This window comes from Heterocephalus glaber, unplaced genomic scaffold (assembly GCF_053883595.1).
Source record: "Heterocephalus glaber isolate CG9 unplaced genomic scaffold, H.glaber_assembly_v1.0 deba00001606, whole genome shotgun sequence".
In the NCBI taxonomy this organism is placed as follows: Eukaryota; Metazoa; Chordata; class Mammalia; order Rodentia; family Bathyergidae; genus Heterocephalus; species Heterocephalus glaber.
This window is the reverse complement of record NW_028258377.1, coordinates 19,207,568-19,230,111: the sequence shown is the minus strand read 5'-3', so window position 1 is coordinate 19,230,111 and position 22,544 is coordinate 19,207,568. Positions and strand designations below refer to the sequence as shown.

General features: G+C 41.3%; 1 protein-coding gene across 1 annotated transcript in view; it reads right to left on the bottom strand.

Annotated features, from left to right (window-relative positions):
* Lcp2 (lymphocyte cytosolic protein 2) overlaps window positions 1-22,077 on the bottom strand; it is a 47,573-nt gene extending 25,496 nt beyond the window's left edge. The window contains exons 1-4 of the mRNA XM_004836394.4: window positions 21,718-22,077; window positions 18,036-18,098; window positions 11,016-11,062; window positions 347-412 (exon numbers count right to left, since the gene is read on the bottom strand). Of these exons, the coding sequence (XP_004836451.2) occupies window positions 347-412; window positions 11,016-11,062; window positions 18,036-18,098; window positions 21,718-21,795 (254 nt within the window). The 5' untranslated portion in view covers window positions 21,796-22,077. The remainder of the gene's footprint in view (window positions 1-346; window positions 413-11,015; window positions 11,063-18,035; window positions 18,099-21,717) is intronic.
* Window positions 22,078-22,544: the final 467 nt, after the last annotated feature.

Sequence of the window (22,544 nt, the reverse complement as noted above, 5' to 3'; positions counted from 1 at the left end):
CTTGCCCAGAACTTGTGCCCTTGTTGTTTGGCAACCAGGGGTAGACTGCCCCCCCATTCTGGAAACCACCAAAGCCACATTTGTGGCACAGCTTGTAGCTTATGACTGCCTGACGTGGTTGGGGAAGTTCCCTTAATATTCCAGAACCTGGGGCAGGAGTCAGAGCAAAGAGGAGCCCCCTCCCCCTCCTCAGGCACCATCTTCAAGACCCCTGGGACTGAGGAGACTACCAAAGTTCAAACAGTTAGGCAAAGCCAGTTCCATAGCTTCCTTCTCAGGATCAACTTGGGTTCAAAAGTTCTTGAGTTTCCTTTGCCAACACTAAGCCCTGAGCTTCCCTACTCACTTGCGTGTGAAAATGCTCCTCCTCTCTTCATTCTTGTTGATTTCTTGACTTAACTTACTGAGAATCCTACAAGATAAAGAGACAAACAAAAAGACAAAATTTTGTTTCACCAGCCCTAGACTCTCTGCAGAGCCCTGAGTTTCCCTGGTCTACGTGACGGCAGAGCACGTGGGCCAACACTGGTCAGCCTCATTCCTTCATCTTCAAGGGGTCTCCTCACTTCCTGCTAGAACTTGCCACCTCTTTCCCCAGCACCAGACCTTGCACTGCCCTTGCTCCTGCTCCTATCCAAGCACCTCCCCTCTCTTCTCTGCTATCTGTGTCTGATCCTTCAAAGTCTATCTCGGCTTCCCTGGGCCGGGGATTTAGCTCAGTGATTTCGCTGCCTGCTGTGCAAGCGCAAGGACTGGAGTTCGATCCCTGGTACCAAAAAAACAACAACAACAAAAAAAAAAAACAAAGGAAAGGCTTCCCTCCTTAAAGACTTGTCGGCCCATGCCAGGATCCCCCTGCTTTTAAATGCTAAGCTTTAGGATCTGCAACACATGGTTGTTTGGTGGGTTGGGTTCTTATTCCTGGGGCTGAGTCCTTTGACTTGCTTGAACATCACGGTGATGATGTTTCTCCCAGGAATCTTCAAAACATCTCATAGACCTAAAAGACATAGCTGCCCATTGCATTTTTCTTAGCAGAACTTATAACAGATTTTTCTTTGTCCTGTTACCACTGTCTATTCTCCCTTCCTTGTCTCTACCTAGTGACATGGATGGAGTCTCATAGAAACTTAGACAAGTATTCTCAATAAAAGTACAGCCTTCAGAGGGAAAGACTCCCTGTTATCAATTCCCTTAGGCCAGTCTTGGCCAAGATCCTTGAAGATACCCTGTCCTCAAGTACTTTCATGTCTGCACTAGCAAATCACCAGGCTCCAGAACAGAGAGGGCCTTTCCCATCAAAATCACAGGCCAAGCATGCCCTACATTCTAGATTCACCATCCATTATAGATTCAACAATCTGCAGGATGTGAGACTCCAGCCTCCCTTAACACCCATGCGTGAGACCCAGAGGTGTCTCTCATTAGTAAATACGCTCAGTGTTCCCTAAGATTTCGTGCAACTGAAAGTAACCTCAGTGATGATGTGGCCCAGTATTTTTTTCTTTTTACAGAAGAGGTTACAATGGTCCAGACAAAGGAAGGGACATAGTAGGTTAATGACAAGGGCCACCTATCTCCCCAACATACACGTTAGTCCATAAGCCAACCTCTCTAATTTCAAAAGCCAATATCCTTCCAACATACTGAATCCTGTTAATTCTGTTCATGATGCAAGCTCCCTGGGAGGGGACACTATTGCACCTCTGTCCATCTGTGAGAGTGACCTGTGGCCCATATTTCTTCTGATTAAAGACCAGCTCAGCATGGCTCAATTAGCAAATGCAGTCCTTGCCTCCTTCATCACTTCCCGAGCTCCAGCTCCCCCACTTCCTCCCAGGTAACTGTTGCTCAGAACCCTCCTACCTCATGGGAATGACAGGATAGACAAATGTGATAAATACACAGAGGACTTCAGAGGACAGAGAAGGAGAGAGGACAATGTGTAATCCTCTATAATAATGCCCTTGTTGGAATTTCAGACTTTAGTGACCACCTAGAGGAAGAGGTTCTTTAAAAAGAGGGAGGTGCTTCCTGGTTGATGCCTGATCACACCATCAGAAAGCCTGCATGACTATTTTTGGTTCACTTAAAGGAGAGTTGAGAGAAGCTGATGGGCATGATGAAGGTCTCCTATGGGGTGGTCAGGGGAGCCCCAGGAGTGTGCAGCATCCCGCACAGTTTTGGCAGCGTTGGCTGCAGCAGCCACTTCCATTTGATCATCTGTTTACTCAGCAACGGGCTCCCTTCATGTCAAGAACTCTTCTGAGCTCTCAATGTGCATCAGTATACACAGATCTCTACTTAGGGCTTGCAAAGAGAGGCAGACAAAAAACAAGGAATAGTTAAGGAGATAAAAATCCAAAGTCGGTATATACCATGTATACACACATGCGGTGTGGGGGCACTGGAAAGGGGAAATTGGAGTGAGGGAGAGAATACGGTTGCAATTTAAAACAATCTGACCTCAACAAACAGGTGATATTTCAGCAAAGCCTTGAGGAAGGCGGGGTGGCCTCCTCTCACGCCCCCACCCCACAGAGCTCAGCTGAGCTCTGACAGACTCACAGTGCTGCTGTGGATCTTGAAAGGTCTCCTGCTTTCTGTGGTGGCACTTCTTACCAGTATCTCTAACAGCCAGGCTGGGGGTGCTGGGGTTCTAACTGGGCAAGGAAGGAAATGCCAAACCGCAGGCCCCACAGAGGAGCAGCAGAGAGCTGAGAGCAGGATGGGGCCAAGCTATCCAGCTTGCAGCAAAACTTGGGCTCCCAGAGTCCTCCTGCTTTGATGGGCTGCCGAGAATGCCTTCCATACCAGCAGGAACACTGCTGGGGCAGGTGGCAGTGCTGGCAGCAGTGCAGGGAGGTGCTTGCTACCTCTGGGTGCAAACTTGCAAAAGTTACATTCCATCTTCGGAGGGCCCGGTGACAGTGAGTGGCTGAAGATGACTCATCCCCTTCCTGCCCAGAAACTCCAAGCCTCACTTCACACCAGAGAAAGAAGCAGAAAGGGGCTAGGCAGCCATAGACAGTGGTTCCCTCTGTTCCCCCCTTACTTGAGAGTTGTCTTGGCCTTAGAAATTGGGCTCAAACTCTGACAGGAAGTCAGGCCTGTGTAGGAAAGTAGCATTCTATGATGACCTGGGACTAGCCCATTTGCATCCCTAACTTGTTACCTATGGAGCCAGTCTTCATCATCATAGTGTAATGTCTTTCCTGATGACATACATTATATGGAAGGTGCAGGCACTGCAACTCTGATTATCGTGTCCTTCCACAAGGTCGATACCCTCTAAGTAACATCAGTTAGGCATCTGGCCTTCCTAAGCCCCAGATTCTTTATTGGTATAATAAGAGGGTTGAATCCAATTAGGGAGTTCCTCAATGGCCTGTTCATCAGGATTACCTAGCATCACCTCTTACAAACACTGATTACCAGGCCCACCATAGGTTTAACTGACAGAATTGGCAGAGAGAAGTCTGGTGATCAGGAACATCAACCAGCTCCAAGCAACTCTTAAGGATCAGAAAATCCTGTGAAATAACTTCTATCATTGTCAGCATTGATGAAATTGGTTTTATAAAAAAGAAGACGAGAGGGAGAAGGAACTTTTTAATTGCAGAGAATAAAGTTGAGGAGGGAAAGGTCTCAGTCTATCTTTGATGTGTTACCTTAAGTCTTCCTTTCAGTGGTTGCTTCAGCTCTACCAACTATGAACAAAGGTCTGCTAGCAGGTCTTGAAATCAAATTTTCACATTGCTCAAGAACCAAAAAAGAAAGAAAGAAAAAAAAAAGCAGGCAAGCAGAAGGCAAACAGGAAGGAAAGATGGTAGAAAGGAGAAAAGAATAGAAACGATCAGAACACACAGTAAGAGTAGGCATCGTCTCATCAAAATTTTATTTTTTGTTGCCAGTATAATCACATGTGTACCTGTGTACTGGCTTATGACAGAAAGTGTATGGTATGTCTTGTTGTAGCTTGTCCTGGAAGAGCTTTAGCTCAACTTTCCTCCTTTCCCTCCCATCTTGGCAGGCTTATCTCCTTGACTGGGATCTCAGACTGCCTGCAGGTCCCTCCCAGGACAGCAAGTCCCTGGGCCCTGCATCTACCCCAACACGGTCCTATCAAGCAATGCTGTCCAGTACTTCAGCCTCAGCCCCTCCTCCCACTACATGGGCTTTCGCTTAGTCTTTCTTTCTGCTCTGCATTCCATCCTTCCTTGAAGGAACAAAATATTCTCCCTTAAAAGACTTAAGAGAGCAGCCTCTTTGAGCCGAGAGCCAAACATTCCAAATTCTTCCTTGTCAAGTAAGAGACAGGGAGGAGCCAAGATGTCTGCCTTAAGACTCAGGAAGGGCCTTTGACCATCATCTTAGGCCTCGGAGGAGCACCATGCCCAGGTGGGAAGCAATAACCCCGGGCAGCACTGCATCCCCACTTCTCGCCCATGTCTTTCATGCCTACAGTTTTACATGCAGTGTTTTACCTGTGCCTGACAACCACGTGAGGGTCAAAAAATATAATGAATCCCATTTTGCCAATAAGGAAGGTGAGGCACTGACAGGTGCTTGTGAAAGGCCACATTTCCAGTGTCAATGTGGAGCCGAGCCACCAAGTCAAGTTCTCTGAATCTGGGTGGGAGGAAACCAAGCAGAAGTTGGGGGAAGCACCCTGGATGGAGGAGAATTGTGGAAGGTAAGGAGGGGTGGCTCTCTGGGCAGGGATTAGCCAAGAACAGGAAGAAGGAAGGGGCATGTTGGAGATAGGTCTCATAATTGTTTCAATTTTGTTGAGGCCTGGTTTTATTCTTTCATGAATGTAAGAATGTTCTTTTCACTTCTGAGTCTCTCCCTCTGCACCTTCCCCTCTTCCTCTACTCTGTCTTCTCTGTCTCAGATATAAAAGGAAGCACTAGGTAGATGAGACCTGAGGCCATCTCTGCTATTAGTAGACTCATAGCTTTATCAGGAAGAGTGGTAAAAGTTCCATCTTATTTCTCTTGTGAGATCTCAGATTTTCCCAGCCTGATTTCACTTTTGGTGATGGGTACAGTGAGAATTAACAAGAGTGTTATCTAATACGTATCTGCTGCTTAGATTACCCACCCAACCACTTCCTTCTCCTTATTTCTTAAGGTACAATGTGGATTTTAGTATAAAATTATAACATTTTCTCCTTTAATAAACTCCAAATAGGCATTAACAGACTTTCAACATGTATTTCATCAGACTATTCTCAGATAAATCATGAAGTTTAACCCAGGCCCTATAAATGGATGCTGCATTGTTTTCTTTAAGAGTACACCATTGCTACAACATTGAGGATGTCTCAAAATCAGCCGTGTCTTGACAGAGCACCTATATTTTCAGAGAGAGAGAGAGAGAGAGAGAGAGAGACTGCCTCATCAGAATCTGCCTTCTTCCAAAAACCCATTTAATACTGAATTTTTAAGCACTGGGGAAGGAAATAGAGATATTCAAGAGAGTATAATCTTATCGCTTCTCGGCCTTTTGGCTAAGATCAAGTGAAAAGAATATAATCTTGTTTTAGTTTACTCTACAGAGACACAATTTCTTTTCATAGTCCTTTAGGGGACAATCAAGACAAATCAACCTATGTACAAGGAAATAGAATGAATAAGTATTGAATATCTTTATATGTCCAAGGTAGTACCAAGAAATTTTGTTCATTTAATATTCATCACTCTCTGAGAGTTCTTTTCCCTTCTATAGATGAGGAAACTGAGGAATCAGACTGTTGAAGTAACTTCCCCAAGGTCCTGCTGCTAGCAGGAGGCAAAGTCAGATTTAAAATTTGTATCACTTGCACTCCAAAGCCCCATGCACATTCTACTCTTTAATACCCGCCCCCCCCAGCAAGATAGACTAATTAATAAAAATTTGAAATTGCACAAATCAAGATTTTACATACAAGAATAGCTAACATTTATTCAGGGCATATTATTTATTTCCCGTAATTTTCCCATTGACCCTTTGAGGTAGGTTCTATTATTACCCCCCATTTTATAGATGAGGAAGCTGAGCTAACTTGTCCACAATCTGTAGTTCATGAATGGAAAAATTAGGTTTCAAGTAGTCTGATGTCAGAGTCTGCATTTCTCACTATGCTCTCCTGTCTGTCTGTTTATACCTAAAGTGGTATTTTAAAGCTAATGAGCCCCTATTGTCCATGTAAATGATTCTCTATCTTTTATTGTCTGGGAAACTGAGGTCACTTAGCACATTAGGAGAGGTGGAGTTAGTATTTGTGTATGTTTCTTCTAAAGGGAGAATAACTCTCCGAGTTACCTAATCAGGACTCCCTGTCATCCCCCATGTTACCCTCCATGTTACATGGCCTGCCCTCGTGGTTTATCTGGAGTATACATTTAAACATAGTGCCATAGACCAAGTTTTTGTTTCATTTTTCAAGTAGCTAAAGAGATATCCCACCCCTGCCCCACCTGCAACACCAGTACCAACTCTCCCTTTATGTTATCTCACAGCTACTTCTCATCTCCACCCGCTTCTCCTTGCACTCAGACATAGTCAAGGATATTAGCTCAAATGAGCCTTCAGATGAAAAAGGACCTTCCAAGTTGAAAGTGCATTCTTTATCTCCATTCTTCTATTGCTCTGATTAAATTCTCCATCTTGATAGCCACAGCCCTAGGGGAGTTCCTATGTCTTTAATGGGACCATGACTCCCACCAGCTACCTTGATCCCATAACTCCAGCTGAGCCCTCGTCCAAGTCATCTTTTATACTTCCTGGGGCAGATTCAAGATACACATCTACCTTGATACTCTCCCTCGCTGCACACACTTCACTAACACTCTTAGACTCCTTCCACGGTTCACAGAACCTTTACAAACTGTGACCCACACATAACTACAAGACATTCTAGGCCAGTGATGGCAAACCTTTTAGAGCTTTCGATGATACAAACAGCTGGCTGCAGCATGCATGCCATAGGTTCGCCACCATTGTTCTAGATTCTTTGTTTTCCACTTCCCTGTGCATCCCTCAGCCTTTCTGACCCATAGTTCACTCCACCAAATATACTGGTGTCTTGTGGCTTTGTAATATGCTCCCGACTCCTAGAATGTTGTGCCATCCATCCTGCATCTGATCACTCCTGGCATATTTCAAGATTTAGCTAAGCTCCTTCTTCCCACATGTTCTCCCTGAACACCACAGGGAAACACTTATGCCTCCCCACTCCCATTGAACTTGTACCTGCAGATGTGTATGGAGTATAACTGCTTTAGTTGTCTCAATAACTTTTTTTTTTTTTGGTACCAGGGATTGAACTCAGGTCCTTGCGCTTCCAGGGCAGGCAGCAGAACCACTGAGCTAAACCACCAGCAATTGCTTTGGCTGTGTGTCCAATTCTCCCATTAGACTGTAAGTGTCTTGAGGATGGGCATTCTGTCCTTTATCTTTGTAGCTGGGTACTTAACCAAGGCCTGCCACATAGTAAGTATCCAGTACCAGTTCAAATGATGTTCTAAATTTGTATAGGGTCAAGGAAATGTAAATTCAAATCTCCTCAAAAGCCAAGTACATATATAGAGACCCAAATAGTTGCCATTTCTGGCATTCTTCATTCTTTTGGGTGGACCCAGATCAACATCTGGTATTGTTTCCCTTTGGCCTTAAGAACTTTCAAAAAATGTTTATTGTAGGGCAAGTCAACACTGGTGATAAATTTATTCACATTTTATATGTCTGAAAAAAATCTTTATCTTATCTTCAGTTTTGAAAGGTATTTTGGGGTATTAAACTCTAGGTTGACAATATTTTTCTTTTAGTACTTTAAAATATTGCTTCACTGTCTTCTCATTTGCATTATTTCTGACTAGCTGTTAGCATCCTTATATTTGTTCTTCTGCATGCAATGTTTGTTTTTCCTCTCTGACTTATTTTAAGATTTTTTTTCCATATCATTTATTTGTAATCAATTATTTTGAACAATATGATTAAAATATGCCTTAGGGGTAGTTTCCTTTCTGTTTCTTAGGTTTAGGGTTTGCTGAGCTTCTTGAATCTATGAATTTGTTTTTATTCACCTTGGAAAATTTTTAGTCATTTCATCAAATAGGTTATTTTTGTCTCTTCTTTCCTTCTTTATATACATACTCTTTTACTCCACTTTGGAAACTCTCTTTCTCTCTCTCTTTCTTTCTTTCCTTCCTTTCTTTCTTTTTCTTTCAGTAGCACTGGGAATTGACCTTTGCACTAAGGTACAACCCCAGCTGTTTTTTATTTTGAGATAGGGTCTTGCTAAATCACTAAATTGCCAAGGCTGGGCTCAAACTGGTGATCCTCTTGCCTTAGCTTTCCACAGTGCTCGGATTATATCCAAGCAGCACTGTGCTGGGCTGGGTACTTTAATCATACTTATATCAGGCTATTTTAAGTGGCCCCACAGTTTCCTGATGCTCTTTTCATTATAATTTTTCCCTCTGCTTCATTGTGATTAGTTTCTATTGCTATGTTTATGTTTACTAACATTTTCTTCTGCAATGTCAAATCTATTATCAATCCCAAGCAGTGTATTTATCATCTCAAATATTATACTTAGATATTTTTCACCTCTAGAAGCTCTGGTTTGGTCTTTTTATAGCTGCTGTGCCTCAACTTTTTGAACACATGCAACACAATTATATTGACCCTGTCTGCTAATGCTAATATCTGTGTCATTCATGGGTCAAATTTTGATATAGTGGTTTTCCCCCTTATTATGAGTCATATTTTCCTGCTGTTCTGTATATGTGTTCTTCTCTAATTAGATTCTAACACTGTACATTTTGCTTTGTTAGATAATGAATATTCTTGCATTACTATACATATTTTTTCAGTTTATACTTTTGTTTGAGGATGTAGTTAAGTTACTTGGAAAGTTTGATTCCTTTGAATCTTGTTTTCAGGATTTTCTAGGTAGGACTGGAACATTTTTTTTTTAAATTGGGCCTGTTTGGTTTGATTTAAAGTGTCCCCCCAAAAGTCTCATGTGTTCAGAGATGGGGCTTGGCTCCTGGGGGCACTAAATTTATCAGTGGATTAATCCAACATGGCCAGTAGATGTCTGATACCATGGATGGATGGTACTGAGCTTTATATGTGTCATGTTTTTTCACACACACACACACACACACACACATATATGATGAGGTTTAATTTATAAATTAGGCACAATAGATTAACAAAAATAGCTAATAACAAAACAGAACAATTATCAAAATATACTATAATAAAAATTACGTGAATGATCAGTGTCTATCTGTCTGTCTCTCTCTCTCCCTCAAAATATCTTATTGTTACTATATTTTCAGATGCAGTTGACCATGGGTAACTGAAATCACAGAAAGCAAAACATGAATAAGGAAGGACTATAGTCATCGTGTGTGTGTGTGTGTGTGTGCGCGCGCACGTGCGACTAGTGCTTTTATGGGATTGGATTTTAAATGTAATTTAAGTTTAAAAAGTCCAAATGTGGTTAGAGAAAATTCTTAGAAAGACCAACCCAACTTCACCAACACTGGTCCCTGGAGATAGGCAGCTCCAAAGCAAATCCTTATTCCTCTCTTTTCCTTCACCCTTCTGGAAAAGGGAAACCTAATAGCCACTCTAAATATGTTTCTTAATTGAGCTACTCTGGTTTTCCTACCCACTCATGAGACCCTCCAGCCTCTTATTCCTTTGGCCTACTTTTTTTTTTTTTATCATTATGAGTTCCGAGTCCCTTAGAACAAGAGATGAAACCTCAGAAAATGTCTAAAATGGATGTTTCAAACTAATAACACCCAGAGGGCTGGAGATGTCGCTCAGTAGTAGAGTTCTTGCCTTGCATTCATGAGGCTCTGGGTTCAGTCCCCAGCACTCAAAAACAAACTGGTACCACCCCAAGTAAATTTAGCTCACAGGTATATTCACTTGGGTTTCACAATATTTAAAGACAGTTGAACTAACACTTAACAGATATACCACATAAAACCCATATTTCTAGTTACTCGTGATAAATTCAAAGATTGGAGATCATTGAGTTCACACTGGTTGGAGTTAGTACCTGCTGTCCTCTGACTAGAACACATGATATCTGACTGCCACAACCTGCCCACTCCCTGTTGTTTCGCCAACACCGAGGCTTTGTTTTGGTTACTTTTGAAAAAATCATCATAATCATATTACTTTTCTTTTTTTTTCTTTTTGCAGTACTGAGGATCGAACTCAGGACCTTGGGCTTATGAGGCAGGCACGGTGCTACTGAGCTAAATTCTGGCTCATATTACTTTTCTTATAGCTTACCCATGTTTATTCAAAGGTGGTAAAATGAAAGATAAATCAACAGGGCTTTCTGTTTTCAACCTGTCCATTTTACGTATTTACATCACTTGCCTGGCTCCTGTAAGGATTTGAGCAGGTAAGACCTTTACTAGACTAATGAAAAACACGTCACTAAATGTATACTTTAACTTCCCATTTCTGCATCCACAGTAGACACCAGTGATCAATCATTGCTCCCTCTCCTCAAGATTATACTCAACACAACCCTAGCAGCTATCTCTATAAAGTCAGTATTGGCAGACAACATGATATACTTCAGCAGGTTCAACTCTCATTATACTGAACTGGAAATGGAGGTCTAGAAATCTCAAGCCATCATTGAGTCAATGATGGCCCAATGATGAACACTCAGGTCTCTTGACTCTGGTACTGTTTTCAGAGGTGCAAGCTACCCCATTGGGAAGACAGGAAGTGAAAATGTGATACAGTTGAGCTTCTCTTTGGCCAGAGCAGCAAACCCACCAGCTGGGTTGGATCTGTTACTTCCTTTTTGTAATTCATCATTTAACTTCTCTTTACTATACACTGCCCCTTATCTCACCCTTCCTTACTTGATTTCCTACTTCAAACCAGTAGCAATGTACAACCGAGTTGGCTTTCCCCTGCACTGCTTCCCACTCTAATCTCTGTTCCCCCAACTACCCACAGAGGCAGGGGGTACTTACGGCACCCGGAGCTTTGGGAACTTTTGGATGTCATTTTCCGTCAGGTTCTGAAATGAAGACACACATGACAGGCAGGTTATGACCCACTGGAAGAGCGCTGAGCCATGTAAGAAGAGTAATATGTGAAACAATGAAGAGTACTAGCAACTGCGGCAGGTTGCAGAAGAGTAGCTAGGGTCTACTTTTCCAAAAAGAGTCTTGAAATCTGAGTTTTACATAAAATCTCCGGAGTTCTAAAGGTTAACAAATAACTCACTTCAATGAATAAACAGGATGAGGACCAAATCTGTGAAACCCAAGAGAATTTGTTTTGTGGGCTGAATTTGACCATGTTATGACCTCTTCTCTTCACTTTTAACTAGCAGCTCAGGGCTCCCATCAATCTTTAAGGAGGTGGATCAGCTAGAGCGTGGTATCTTCAGAGGGAATGCAGCTGGGACACCTTGGCAATGTGTTCATTAGATTCATCTGATGCAGCTCTTTGGCACAGTGTCTGACCAGACTCCTCATCAAACCACTTGAGGCAGTGTGGGGAGAGTAAAGGAAGTGAGGCAAGAGTCCTGGGAGAATCAGGCTCACTCTGTTCAAACTTCCAGAGGGATGATAGCAGAGCATTGGGTGGCTGGTCACCAGCTCCTATTGTGCTGAGAAGGACACAGGCTGATGGAAGTTCAGAAAGAGGTGGAGAGGAAGGTAGACTTGAGCATGGCTGGAGACAGAGGAGCAAGGTAAGGAAAGAACAACGTATGCAGAAAAGGGACAAGAACTGCGAGGGAAAATGGGAAATGACAAAAGAGGCCTTCTGGAGAGCTCTGCTGTGTAATTAAGTCCTCCTCCACCTCTTTCAAAAACCTTCAGCAAACTCTGAGTTACTTGTAGGATGATTTTGGAGTTAGATTTGTGGTTGTATGGGGGTATGGTTACATGCTCAGAGAGTTAAAAAGAGAGGAAAGCTACATGCCAGGGACATGCTGGAAAAGCAAGTTGGCAGACACTGCTGCTCACCTATTCCATACCCACTCTTTCCTCCTTCCTTACCATCAGGACCTGGATTTTGTTCAGAACAATAAATGTACTTGTTCAAAAATATTTAACTGCCTAGATTCCCTTGCAGATGGTGCATTCCTATGATTAATTTGCAGCCAGTGAGAAATAATTTGTAGGCTACTGAGTGGAACTTTCAGAAAAGTTGCTGCTTTTAGTACTTTCTTGAAAAAAAGAAAGATACATTCACTATGCACCTTTCCTTCTTTGCCCTTCCCTCCTTCCTCCTGTTGCAGATGTGACACTAGAAGTAAAGTAGCCAACTCAGAACCATTAGGACAGGAGCCTCAGCTTTTTCACAGGCTGGCCAGAATCTGTGTTCTTTTCTTTTCGCATTAAGCTTATTGGTACATTTTAGGTATAAAATACAGTTACATTCATCATTGGGATCTTGTACCATTACATGAGTATCTTGGTTTTTATTTTTTCCCCTTCCTGTGCCCTCCCTTCAGCCCCTCCACCCTTCCCTATTTACATAGACTTTGTTTCCATTTTTTCCTTTTCTCATATTTTTTCTTTTCCCTTTTTTCCTTTTCCCTACCTCTCCCACTTCCTCTGCTCCTTTAGACCTTTTCTTCCTATTACACAATATCAATTATACATTTTTAAAATTACAGGATCAAGATCTAGGAGACATTACCACAGATTTTACAGAATTTAAAAGGATACAGAAAGCATATTTCAAAAATCTGTTTTGAAATAAATTTGATAACTTCTAAGAGGTACCTTGGAAGACAAATTAATGAAGCTAACTCTGGAGGAAATATAAAATTTGAATAGCACCTATTAAAGAAAGTTTATTCCTAGCTTGAAAACCTACCTATATGACAACACAGGCTCATATACATTTTAACTGATAAATTATATCAAACACTTAAAAGAGAAAAAAGAAGAAACACTTCTCCCCTCATTTTAGGAAATCAAAATTGTGCTAATACTAAAACTAGATAAAGATAATAGAAGAAAAAAGTATGAACATAGATAGAAATTTATTTAATAAAACAAACTATTAGAAGTCAGATCTGGCAGTATGTAGAAAGTGGTTTTATTATAGGGATGGCAGTGTTGGTTCAGCATTGGAAGATCCACCCCCAAAAGTCATCATTTAACAGAGAAAAAGAAAAAGCCATATGATCCCATCAGTAGTTGCAGAAAAAGTATTGGACTAAATTCTACAGCTGTTCATGGTAAAAGCTATGAGGAGACTAGAAGTAGAACAGAACCTTCTCAACAGATCAAAGAAACGTACTCCATACTTTCAGATAAAAACGACTTATATGAATGGAGAAGATACAATGCTTTCTCCTTAAGGTGGGGAACAAGGGCATATATGCCTACTCTTCATCTGTCCATTAAACTTTGAAACCTAGGCCCCACCAAAATAGTCTGGCAATAAAATGACACAATTAGGATAGGATTGGCAAGGTAGAAGTAAAATCTTTATATGTAGATGAAATGATCATCTACAGAGAAAATACTAAGAAATCTCTAGGAGTCCCTGGAACTTGTATTTGAATTTAGCAGGATTATAAAACACAAGGTATATATGAAAATTCAGGTCTGTGTATGCTTGCTATAAATGAAGAATTGGATATTGAAATTTAAAAGTTATGTAGGAGTACAAAGGACCTAGAAAACTAAAAAGAAAAAGAAAAAAAAACAGTGTTGGAAGACATTTAGTACCTAATTTTAAGACTTCCTCTAAAGCTACAGTAATCAAGGCAGTATTGGTGTAAGGAAAGACATATAGATCATTTGAATAAAACAGAGAACCTAGAAATAGAACCACACATATGTGGTCCACTGAGTTTTGAAAGATTATTTAAAATTAACATTTTATAGAACATAAACTCCATTCAAGAGCAGAGGAAAAGATACTGTTTTCAGCAAATGGCACTAGAACACCTGGTATCCGTATATAAAAAATTAAACTAAACCCTTTATTTCCATACATAAAAATAACTTGAAAGGATCTATGAACCTAAATATGAAAGACTAAAACTATAAAACTTGAAGAAGAAATTATAAGGGAAAATGTTTATGAATTTAGGGTAGGCAAGAATTTCCTAGGATATAAAAAACATGATGAATAAAAGAAAAAAATATGATAAATGAGATTCCATCAAAATTTAGAACATTAAATGACATCATTAAGAAAATGAAAAGTAGTCCTTAAACTGACCATATTTATAATGCATATAACCTGTGACCAGAATATATAAAGAACTCTTAGAGCTCATTAATAGAAAACCCAATTAAAAAGTAGACAAAAGAAGACGGTAAATAGCCAGTACAGAACAAGGAAAGGTGTGCAACACTAGAATCAGAAAAATACTAATCAGAACAATAACAAGATTGAATTATGTACTCATTAGGGAGACGAAATTAAAAGTTTTAAAAGAACAAATGTCAGCTCAGGTCTGAACCAGTTAGAACTTTCTAATACTGCTAATGTGAATGTAAAATGATAAAACCATTTTGGAAAACAATATGGAAATTTCTTGTATTACTGTTAATAACCAACAGTCCTGTTCTTAAGTTTTTACTTGAGAGGAATGAAAACACATGTTCACAATAGATTTGTACATTCCAGTTGAGTATCCCTTATCTGAAATTCTTGGGACCAAAGTGCTTCAGATTTTGGTTTGAAATCTATTTGATCTGCAAAGAGGATAGCTACTCCTGCTTTTTTTTGAGGGGGGGGGGTTCCTGTCACATCGAGTATTGTTTTCCACCCTTTAACTTTCAGACTATGAGTTTCTTTGAATTAAGTGTGTTTCTTCTATGCAGCATATTGTTGGATCTTGCTTCTTGACCCATTCTGCCAGTCTCTTTCTTTTGATTGGTGAACTGAGACCATTAACATTGATGGTTATAACTCATACATATTGACTTATCATTGTTATGACTTTTTCTTTTTGTTGGATTCTCCCCCTTTGTGTTTAATTTCTTGTCGTGCCCCATGGATTCATTCTGCTGGGCTTCCTGGGGTTGTGATCCTCATTGTCTTTTCCTAGGATATTGCCTAAAAATGTTTTGTAGTGCTGGTTTGGTATTCATGAAGTTTGTAAGGTGCTCTTTGTCTTGAAAGTATATTATTTCTCCATCCATTTTGAAAGATAATTTTGCAGGATACATCAATCTAGGTTGGAGGCTGTTTTCCTTTAGGGCTTGAAATACATCACTCCAAGCTCTTCCTGCCTTGAGGGTTTGCATTGAGAAGTCTGCTGTGATTCTGATGGGCTTTCCTTTGTATGTGATTTGTTTTTTTTTCTCTAACTGCTTGTAGCACTTTGTTCTTCTGTTGGGTTTCTGGAATCTTAACAATTATATGCCTATGTGTAGATTTTTTTTTATCAAGGCTAGTTGGAGTCCTAAAAGCTTCACTTATCTGTATGTCAAGTTCTTTTCCCCTGCTTGGGAAGTTTTCTGCTATCATTTCTGTGAACAGTTTTTTTTATGCCACCTGCACTCTCTCCTGTTTCTTCATTGACTCCAATCAGTCTTATGTTATTCTTCTTTGCATCATCTCACAGCTGCTGGATTGATTTCTTGTGGTGCCTTACAATTTTAAAGCAATTTTTCTTTTCCTCTTCACTAATTGCAATCTTATCTTCTATATCTGAAACTCTATCCTCACATTGGCTCATTCTGCTGTTTAGACTTTCAATGGAGTTTTTAATCTCCTGGAAATCTGTTTGCATCTGTTGTATGGATTCAATTTGTTTCCTATGTTGGGATTCCATCGTGTTCCTGAGCTCCTCTCTATATTTATTAATCATGTCTTGCACGATGACCATAATCTCTGCTGTTATATGAGAAATTATTTCTGATTTCATTTTTTCCAGATCCTCTTTTGTTGCCAGTTCAGGGAGTCCTGGTGTTTGTGTATCAGAGTGTTCCATCTCGTTTCCCTTTGGGGTTGCTGTAGGTGATCTGCAAGTCTGGTTTTGAGACTTGTTTATGTGTCTTCTCATTTCGATGGGGGTGTGGGTTGGTGTGGGGGGGGTGCTGCTGGCACCAGCACAGCTCATGTAGTGTGTGCTGGCGGGGGTGGTACAGTGGCCCAGAGGCCTCCTCTTGTTCATTTGTCCTCTGGTTCATTTCCTGTGTGCTTGGGAGAGTCCAGAGCCTGTGTTCTTGCTGAGTTCCTTGAGCAGCTCATCAGCCCCAAGGACCATCTGTACATACTACTTTAGAAAGATCAGCCCCTGTTTGCAGACACTGTGTTCAGGTTTCCAGAGCATGCAGCCATGTGCCTTCCTAACCACCACAGACCTCAAAGCACATTTTTCTCCCTTTATACACCTTCTGGATGCTTAGCACCCTCATTACCCACCAGAAAAATGCTTTCCTCAGTACAAAACAAAATGGCAGCAAGACCGATTCAGAGGTGCTACTAGCTCCTACTTGACAAAGGAAGGAAAGAAGGAAGGAAGGAAGGAAGGAAGGAAGGAAGGAAGGAAGGAAGGAAAAATAACTAGGACTTCTACTATTTCCTTTAATGACAGATGGGCCCTGGATATTACAGAACTGGAAAGGGTAATAGATGAGTAATTAGAGATTAGACCAATTTTACCCAGATCTCCTGGGGTGGAGGGTGGGTTTCAGTCAAAGTTGCCTTTAAATACCCCAGTGGCTGGGCCAGGCGTTTGATTGTGCTCACTGCTTTCCTGGCTCCTCTCTTCCCTCTTTCTACTTCCTCCCATTCATGCATTGAGTAGAATGTGTGGCATTCTCAGAAGGACTGTTAGATTCTAGAGATTAGAGCAGAGGACACATAATTGCTTGGCTACCATCTCTCAGCTGAGGGAGTAGTCCGGTCCTATCAGGCATGACACACAGGGGGTGCTAGGTGAATCACAGAGCTGAAAGCAGCCACACCCACTGTGACCCACTACAACATTCTGTCTATAGGCAAGGGAGCAAAGGGAGGATCAGAGGGCACAGGCTTTTTCAAGGTGACCCAGAGATGTCTTCCTCCCTTTCCACTCAGCTGCAGTGCCTCTTTTCTTGGTGCCAAAAGCACAGGAATGAACAATTCAGTTTCAGTAGTAACTGCAAGAATAGCAACAACAAACCTCCAGGAACTTTATTTACTCAAAACTCACTGCGATTAAGTAACAAGGTTAAGAACTCATACAGTATTAGACTAAATTAAATATATGTGTTAGTTCCATTATCAGGTCTGCAACTTAGAATGTATCTCATCACATCTCGGAATTTGTTTTCTCTTCTGTAAATGAGGTGTTTGGAAGCCTTTCTGAAGACATCTTTTTGCTATAAATCAGGCTTCTGGAAGGTAGGAGTCAGGTCTTACCATTTCTCTATCCCTAGCACACAGCAGATTCAGTATGAAAAGGAGCTCAGTAAAGTGCGTGTCAAGCAAATGACCAGTGAATGAATGAATGACTTAAGTAGAATAGTGAATAAATGTATCTAACATGGTACCCAGAAAACAAAACTCAGACCAAAAGGACCACAAGCAGGAGATTTCAGAGTTCAGAGAAGCTGAGAAAAAGGCAGATGACTATGGGCGGTAGTGAGCTCACAACTGCTAGAGAAATTCAAGCACATGTAAAAAAAAAAAAAAAATGTGTGCTGGAAGGGAAGTGGGAACATGTGATCTCTTGATCCCTTCCAATTAGCCTGAAGTCTCATTGTTAAGATCGCTTACTGTGTCTTCCAAACAACTCAGCTTGCTTTCCTTACTCTGAATCCAATTTGGAAATATCTACTCCCCTGAGATCCTTGAAGTCTTCTTAGACTTTTTTTTAAAAGAGTGAACAAAGTGCCCAGAAATGATGGGCTTGGTACAGTCCAGAGTACAGCCGAGGGCTGCTCTCCTCCTGAAGGCAGGCATTGACCATGGGCATCCTGGGGACTGGGCAGACCAGTTGGCCCTGTAAGCATGGGGCGGTAATAATGGGGACAGAATGTCCTTGACTTCAGTGTATCAGATGAGCCAAAGCTTACCAGAAATCGAGCTCCATCAATGTGGTACTTCCTCACGGCCTTCTCACAGTCCCTGTAGTTCAGCTGCATAGAGAGGGGAGATGCTGTCAGCTAAGTTGGGCCTTATAGCCTCCTGCCATTGGTTCCTTTCCCCTGCCTGCCCCAGAAGCTCAGCAATTTTCGGTACTTGAGGCTAGCCAGCCTACCCACCTTTCTCCCCTGTCTGACAGAGAGGTCTCGCCCCACCTTAGCTCAGTTCTCATTATCTGCCTCTAGGACTGCCTAAAATGGAGAAGGCTCTGGAGGCCAACCCCTCCAGAAAGACACTGCCTTCAAGGCCAGTGAGGGGCTGGCTGTATACTCCCTAGAAAAATAGAGAGGAGCTGGCAGAAGAAAACATGTTATCTGTCCATCCCCCACCAAAGCAGCCTTGGTAAATACTGTGATGTGTTTCCTTTGGTCCTTTTTTCCTAGCATATTTCTAAACATAATGAAAGTTATATTCCATATTGTTTCCCTGATTTTTTTCTCTCAAATTACCTAAAATGGTAATATAAGAACTGCCTGGTGTTGTGATAAACTTACTTTAATGGTCACAAAATTATTTAATCACTCCCTTATTACTGAACATTTAGTTTGTTTACCAAATTCCTGTTCCAATAATGATAATAAAAACTGCTAATTTTACAGAATGCTTTCTACATGGAAGGCACTGTTCCAAGTTTTTAAACCAATTTTAAGTACTTTACTCCTCACACTTTGCCAATGAGGAATGAGAGGCTCAGAAAGTCAAGTAGCTTGTGTAAGTCTCCATGGATTAGTGACAATTGATCTTCAGGACATGGCTTTAAACGTCTCTGTCAGGAAAATTCCCTTTGTAAAAACTATTACTTACATATACTAAGTAAACTGAGAAAATATAAGTACAGCTTAATACAGGTACCATCCAAATTAAAATATAGAGCATCATGAATTTTCTTTTGCATATTTTTTTCTCTCTATTTAAGAAAATCAGCCAGGCATGGTGGCATACACCTATAATCCCCACACTGGGAAGGCTGAAGCAGGAGGATCACCACAAGTTTGAGGCCAGCCTGGGCTACATAGTGGTTCAAGGCTAACATGAACCATGCAGTGAGACCTTGTCTCAGAAAACAAAAACCAAAAACAATAAAGAAAGAAAGAAAGGTATTCAAGTAAGATTATCAAAATAGAGTTAGTTATAGGTTCAACAGGGCTGAGCATTTTTAGGGTCTTGGTTACTTTCCATAATCAATCGGCTATCATATGAAGTGCTTATTCCACCCTCCTCAGGAGAATATGTATTTGCATTTGCATTATCTCTGAGTTTGATGGCTGGAGTATTTAAGGTTAAATATTTACCTTAAGGATTCCAGCTTTTCCTCACAGATATAGGCCTCACAGTCTGTCGTAGATTTCTTTGGGATAATTTAAAATAAAGTTCTTGCCTTATGGCCAACAAATGTAAAAAGTCAATACAGTTGTCTTCACCTCTTGATGTGGAAGGGTGAAGTGAATACCATACTCATAAGACTGATTTAGATGTCAGTTCTGGAAGCACGCAGCATCTATGGGGCCCTGGGACCTCTTTGATCTATGTGCACAAAGAGTATGTGGTTCTTGGAATAGTCAACTGCTTTTAATTCAGCGTTTTCACTGTCATCATTATCAGATGAACTGTCAGTTTTGCAGAGTGCTGGCTTTGACTCTAGACTGACAGACAGCCCTGTAGACTGGAACCTAGATGTTTGATTCCGATGCAGTAAGATCGGGGCCTAAGGCCTAGAATTTGTGTTTTTAACAAGCAGTGTAGGTGATCCTTGTGAGCATAGAGGTTTGGTGTGCACTGATCTAGAGCAATTAGCTGGCTTTGTAGATGGGACTGAGGTCCAGAGAGGGGACCTCAGCCTAAGGTCAAACAGTGAGTTGGGAACCCAGATGGGATTAGAACACATGGCTGCAAGCTTGTGACTCTGAATCCTCCCTGGTCTCTGATCCATCTCTCTGTTCTGATGAGAACTCGACCTATAGAATCTGTTGTTCAACTGAATTGTGTAATTCTGATTACACTTGAAGATGAGACCTGTCTGTGCCTCTCTACCTCTTCCAGAATTTCCTTCCATAATTTTTTTTTTTTTTTGGTACTGGGGATCAAACTCAGGACTTTGTGCTTGCAAGGCAGGTGCTGGAACCACTGAGCTAAATCCCTGGCCCTCCTTCCATAATTATTGATTCCTTTTTCCTTTTGATTGCATCTTGCCAAATTTCACTTATTTGCCCTAATTTATTTGGTCTATATTTAAGAAAAGTACTTAGAACATTCTTCAAGCCAATTGTCCAACAACCTTTGCATCCACAATGTTAAAAGTTATGTTTATGACTTTGTGCAGAAAAAAAAATAACAGAAATGAAATGCACAAAAGAAGCAAATAACAAGATCTGTGGACTGTCCTCCTACTTTGCCATACCTGGTTCAACGTGCTCACATTTCCTTCTGTAAATTGGAGAACAGTTGCAACTGTAAATACCATGGCACTAAATAGATCCTAGGTTTGAGTACGTGTCCTAGGTAACCTATTCTACCCCCTCAATTCTCAGTTTCTCCTGAAAAAACAAAAAGTTGAATTAGATAACTGCTAAGGTCTTAGCTTCACAATATCCTGTCCATGGCAGCCTGGAATATCAACTGCATTTTATGCCACCTTTCAGGCATGAGAGCATTAAAAGCTCAAATTTCTCTTGAAAGGTGTTTTACCCTATGTCAGGGATAGAGTGCCTAATCAAGTCATATGGCTTGAGATCTGTCCCAACAGATGTGTGGTCTTCATCAGTACATAACAGGCACAAGGACCATTGAGTACCTCCTCCAAACTTGAAAGATAGAACAGTAAAACTCTGCTCTTTTCTCTGCCACATGCTTGGCTTCTGATTCTGCCTGGCCAAGCCTCTTCCCCTGTAAGGACCTCAGTTTTCTAAGCTATATATTGGTGCTCATACCAGTTTTCTTTCCTGCGTCTCAAGACAAGATTGCCATAAACCTCTACAGGGATTCTGATTGCTGTAAGAACTTGAGACCTCTTTCATGATCATGAGCAATGAATGTCCAAATGCTGTATGAAAAACCATTCATCACAGCCTTTTTATCTATCCCTCTTACTGTGCTTTGTCTCCTACCCTCAGGGCTCTGTGTCTCCCCTTTCTAGCAAGAAACCTTTATTATATTAGCTATTATACTCTATATCTCAGAACATGAACTTTGAAACCAGACAGGTATGGTTCAGATCCTGCCTCTATTGCATGTAGTGTCTGGGACTTTGTACGATTTAACCTCCATAAGCTGATTTTGCGGCTGGGCCAACAGGACAACACTAATCTCTTAAGACAGCGGGAATGTTCAATGGGACAATGCCTGTAGAAAAATTAAATTTAGACCTTGGCACATAGTAGAGACACACTCATTTGAAAGCTTTTTTTTCTATCCATCTCTGTAGAACACGTTGGCAGGAAAATTTAGCGGTCTACTTGACATTCACTCAACCAGTTAAGTTGCCGCAGAGTGAGTGCAGTACTCTCCTATTGCTCTTTTACGTCTCCCATATTCCATCTGGATTCTATCTTCAAGCCTCTACCCAGTCCACTGAAAGTACCACCAGCCCAACCGCTAAAAAAGAGCAAGGCTCACCTTTTTGAAATAGTCAGCAAGACTGTCAGGGTCCCAGGCCAGGACCTCTGAGCGAAAGGGCACATTCTTCAGGGCCATGGCCACTGTTCTGGAGGAAGCTCACAAGCTAAGCACAGGAACCACACCCATGAACAGAGAAGAACCCCAGATCCAGATTTTGGAGGTGTACTTGGTTCTTCCAATTCCCAGCTAGCCTCAGGAACAGCCTTGTTGGATCAGACGTCTTTTCTACTGCAGCCAAATCCCAAAAAGCAACTGCTTCCTCTGCGAACAAATATGGTCTCTTCTCAGAAAACGACTCAGCTAGTTTCCTTTACCACTTCCTCTGCTGGGTTCTAAATAAGTAAACAAGGAAGCCCAGCGCTGGGGGCTTGAAATGCTGAGAGACAGGGTTGGTAATTCCCATTGGTCCCAGTCACCCCAGCCTACTGGGAGGGGCAATGAAGAGGACTCAAGTTGCAAAGTCAGTCCAGTTATATTTCTATGAAAACTTCTAGCACCCATAGTTCTCCACCATATTACTGCTTGGCTGAGTCTTTGCAGATAAAAATCTATTTTGACAGTTGACCTAAAATATAGGCAATTTCTCACATGAGTGAACTGTGGTGGGAAGGAGCATGGTCCTTTAATGCTTTCAAACCTCTTTTCCCTCCCACTCCTCAGTTTCTATCAAAAGTTGAAATGCCTTCAGCTGCCTCTTTACTGTAATGCTAAGTGAGTCCTTGGTGGATGAGTGAGCCAAGCACCCAGAGTTAAACAAGTTGCCACAGTGGAGTGAACTAAGCTCAATTTCTTTCTTTCTTTTTTTTTTTTTTTTTTTGGTACCG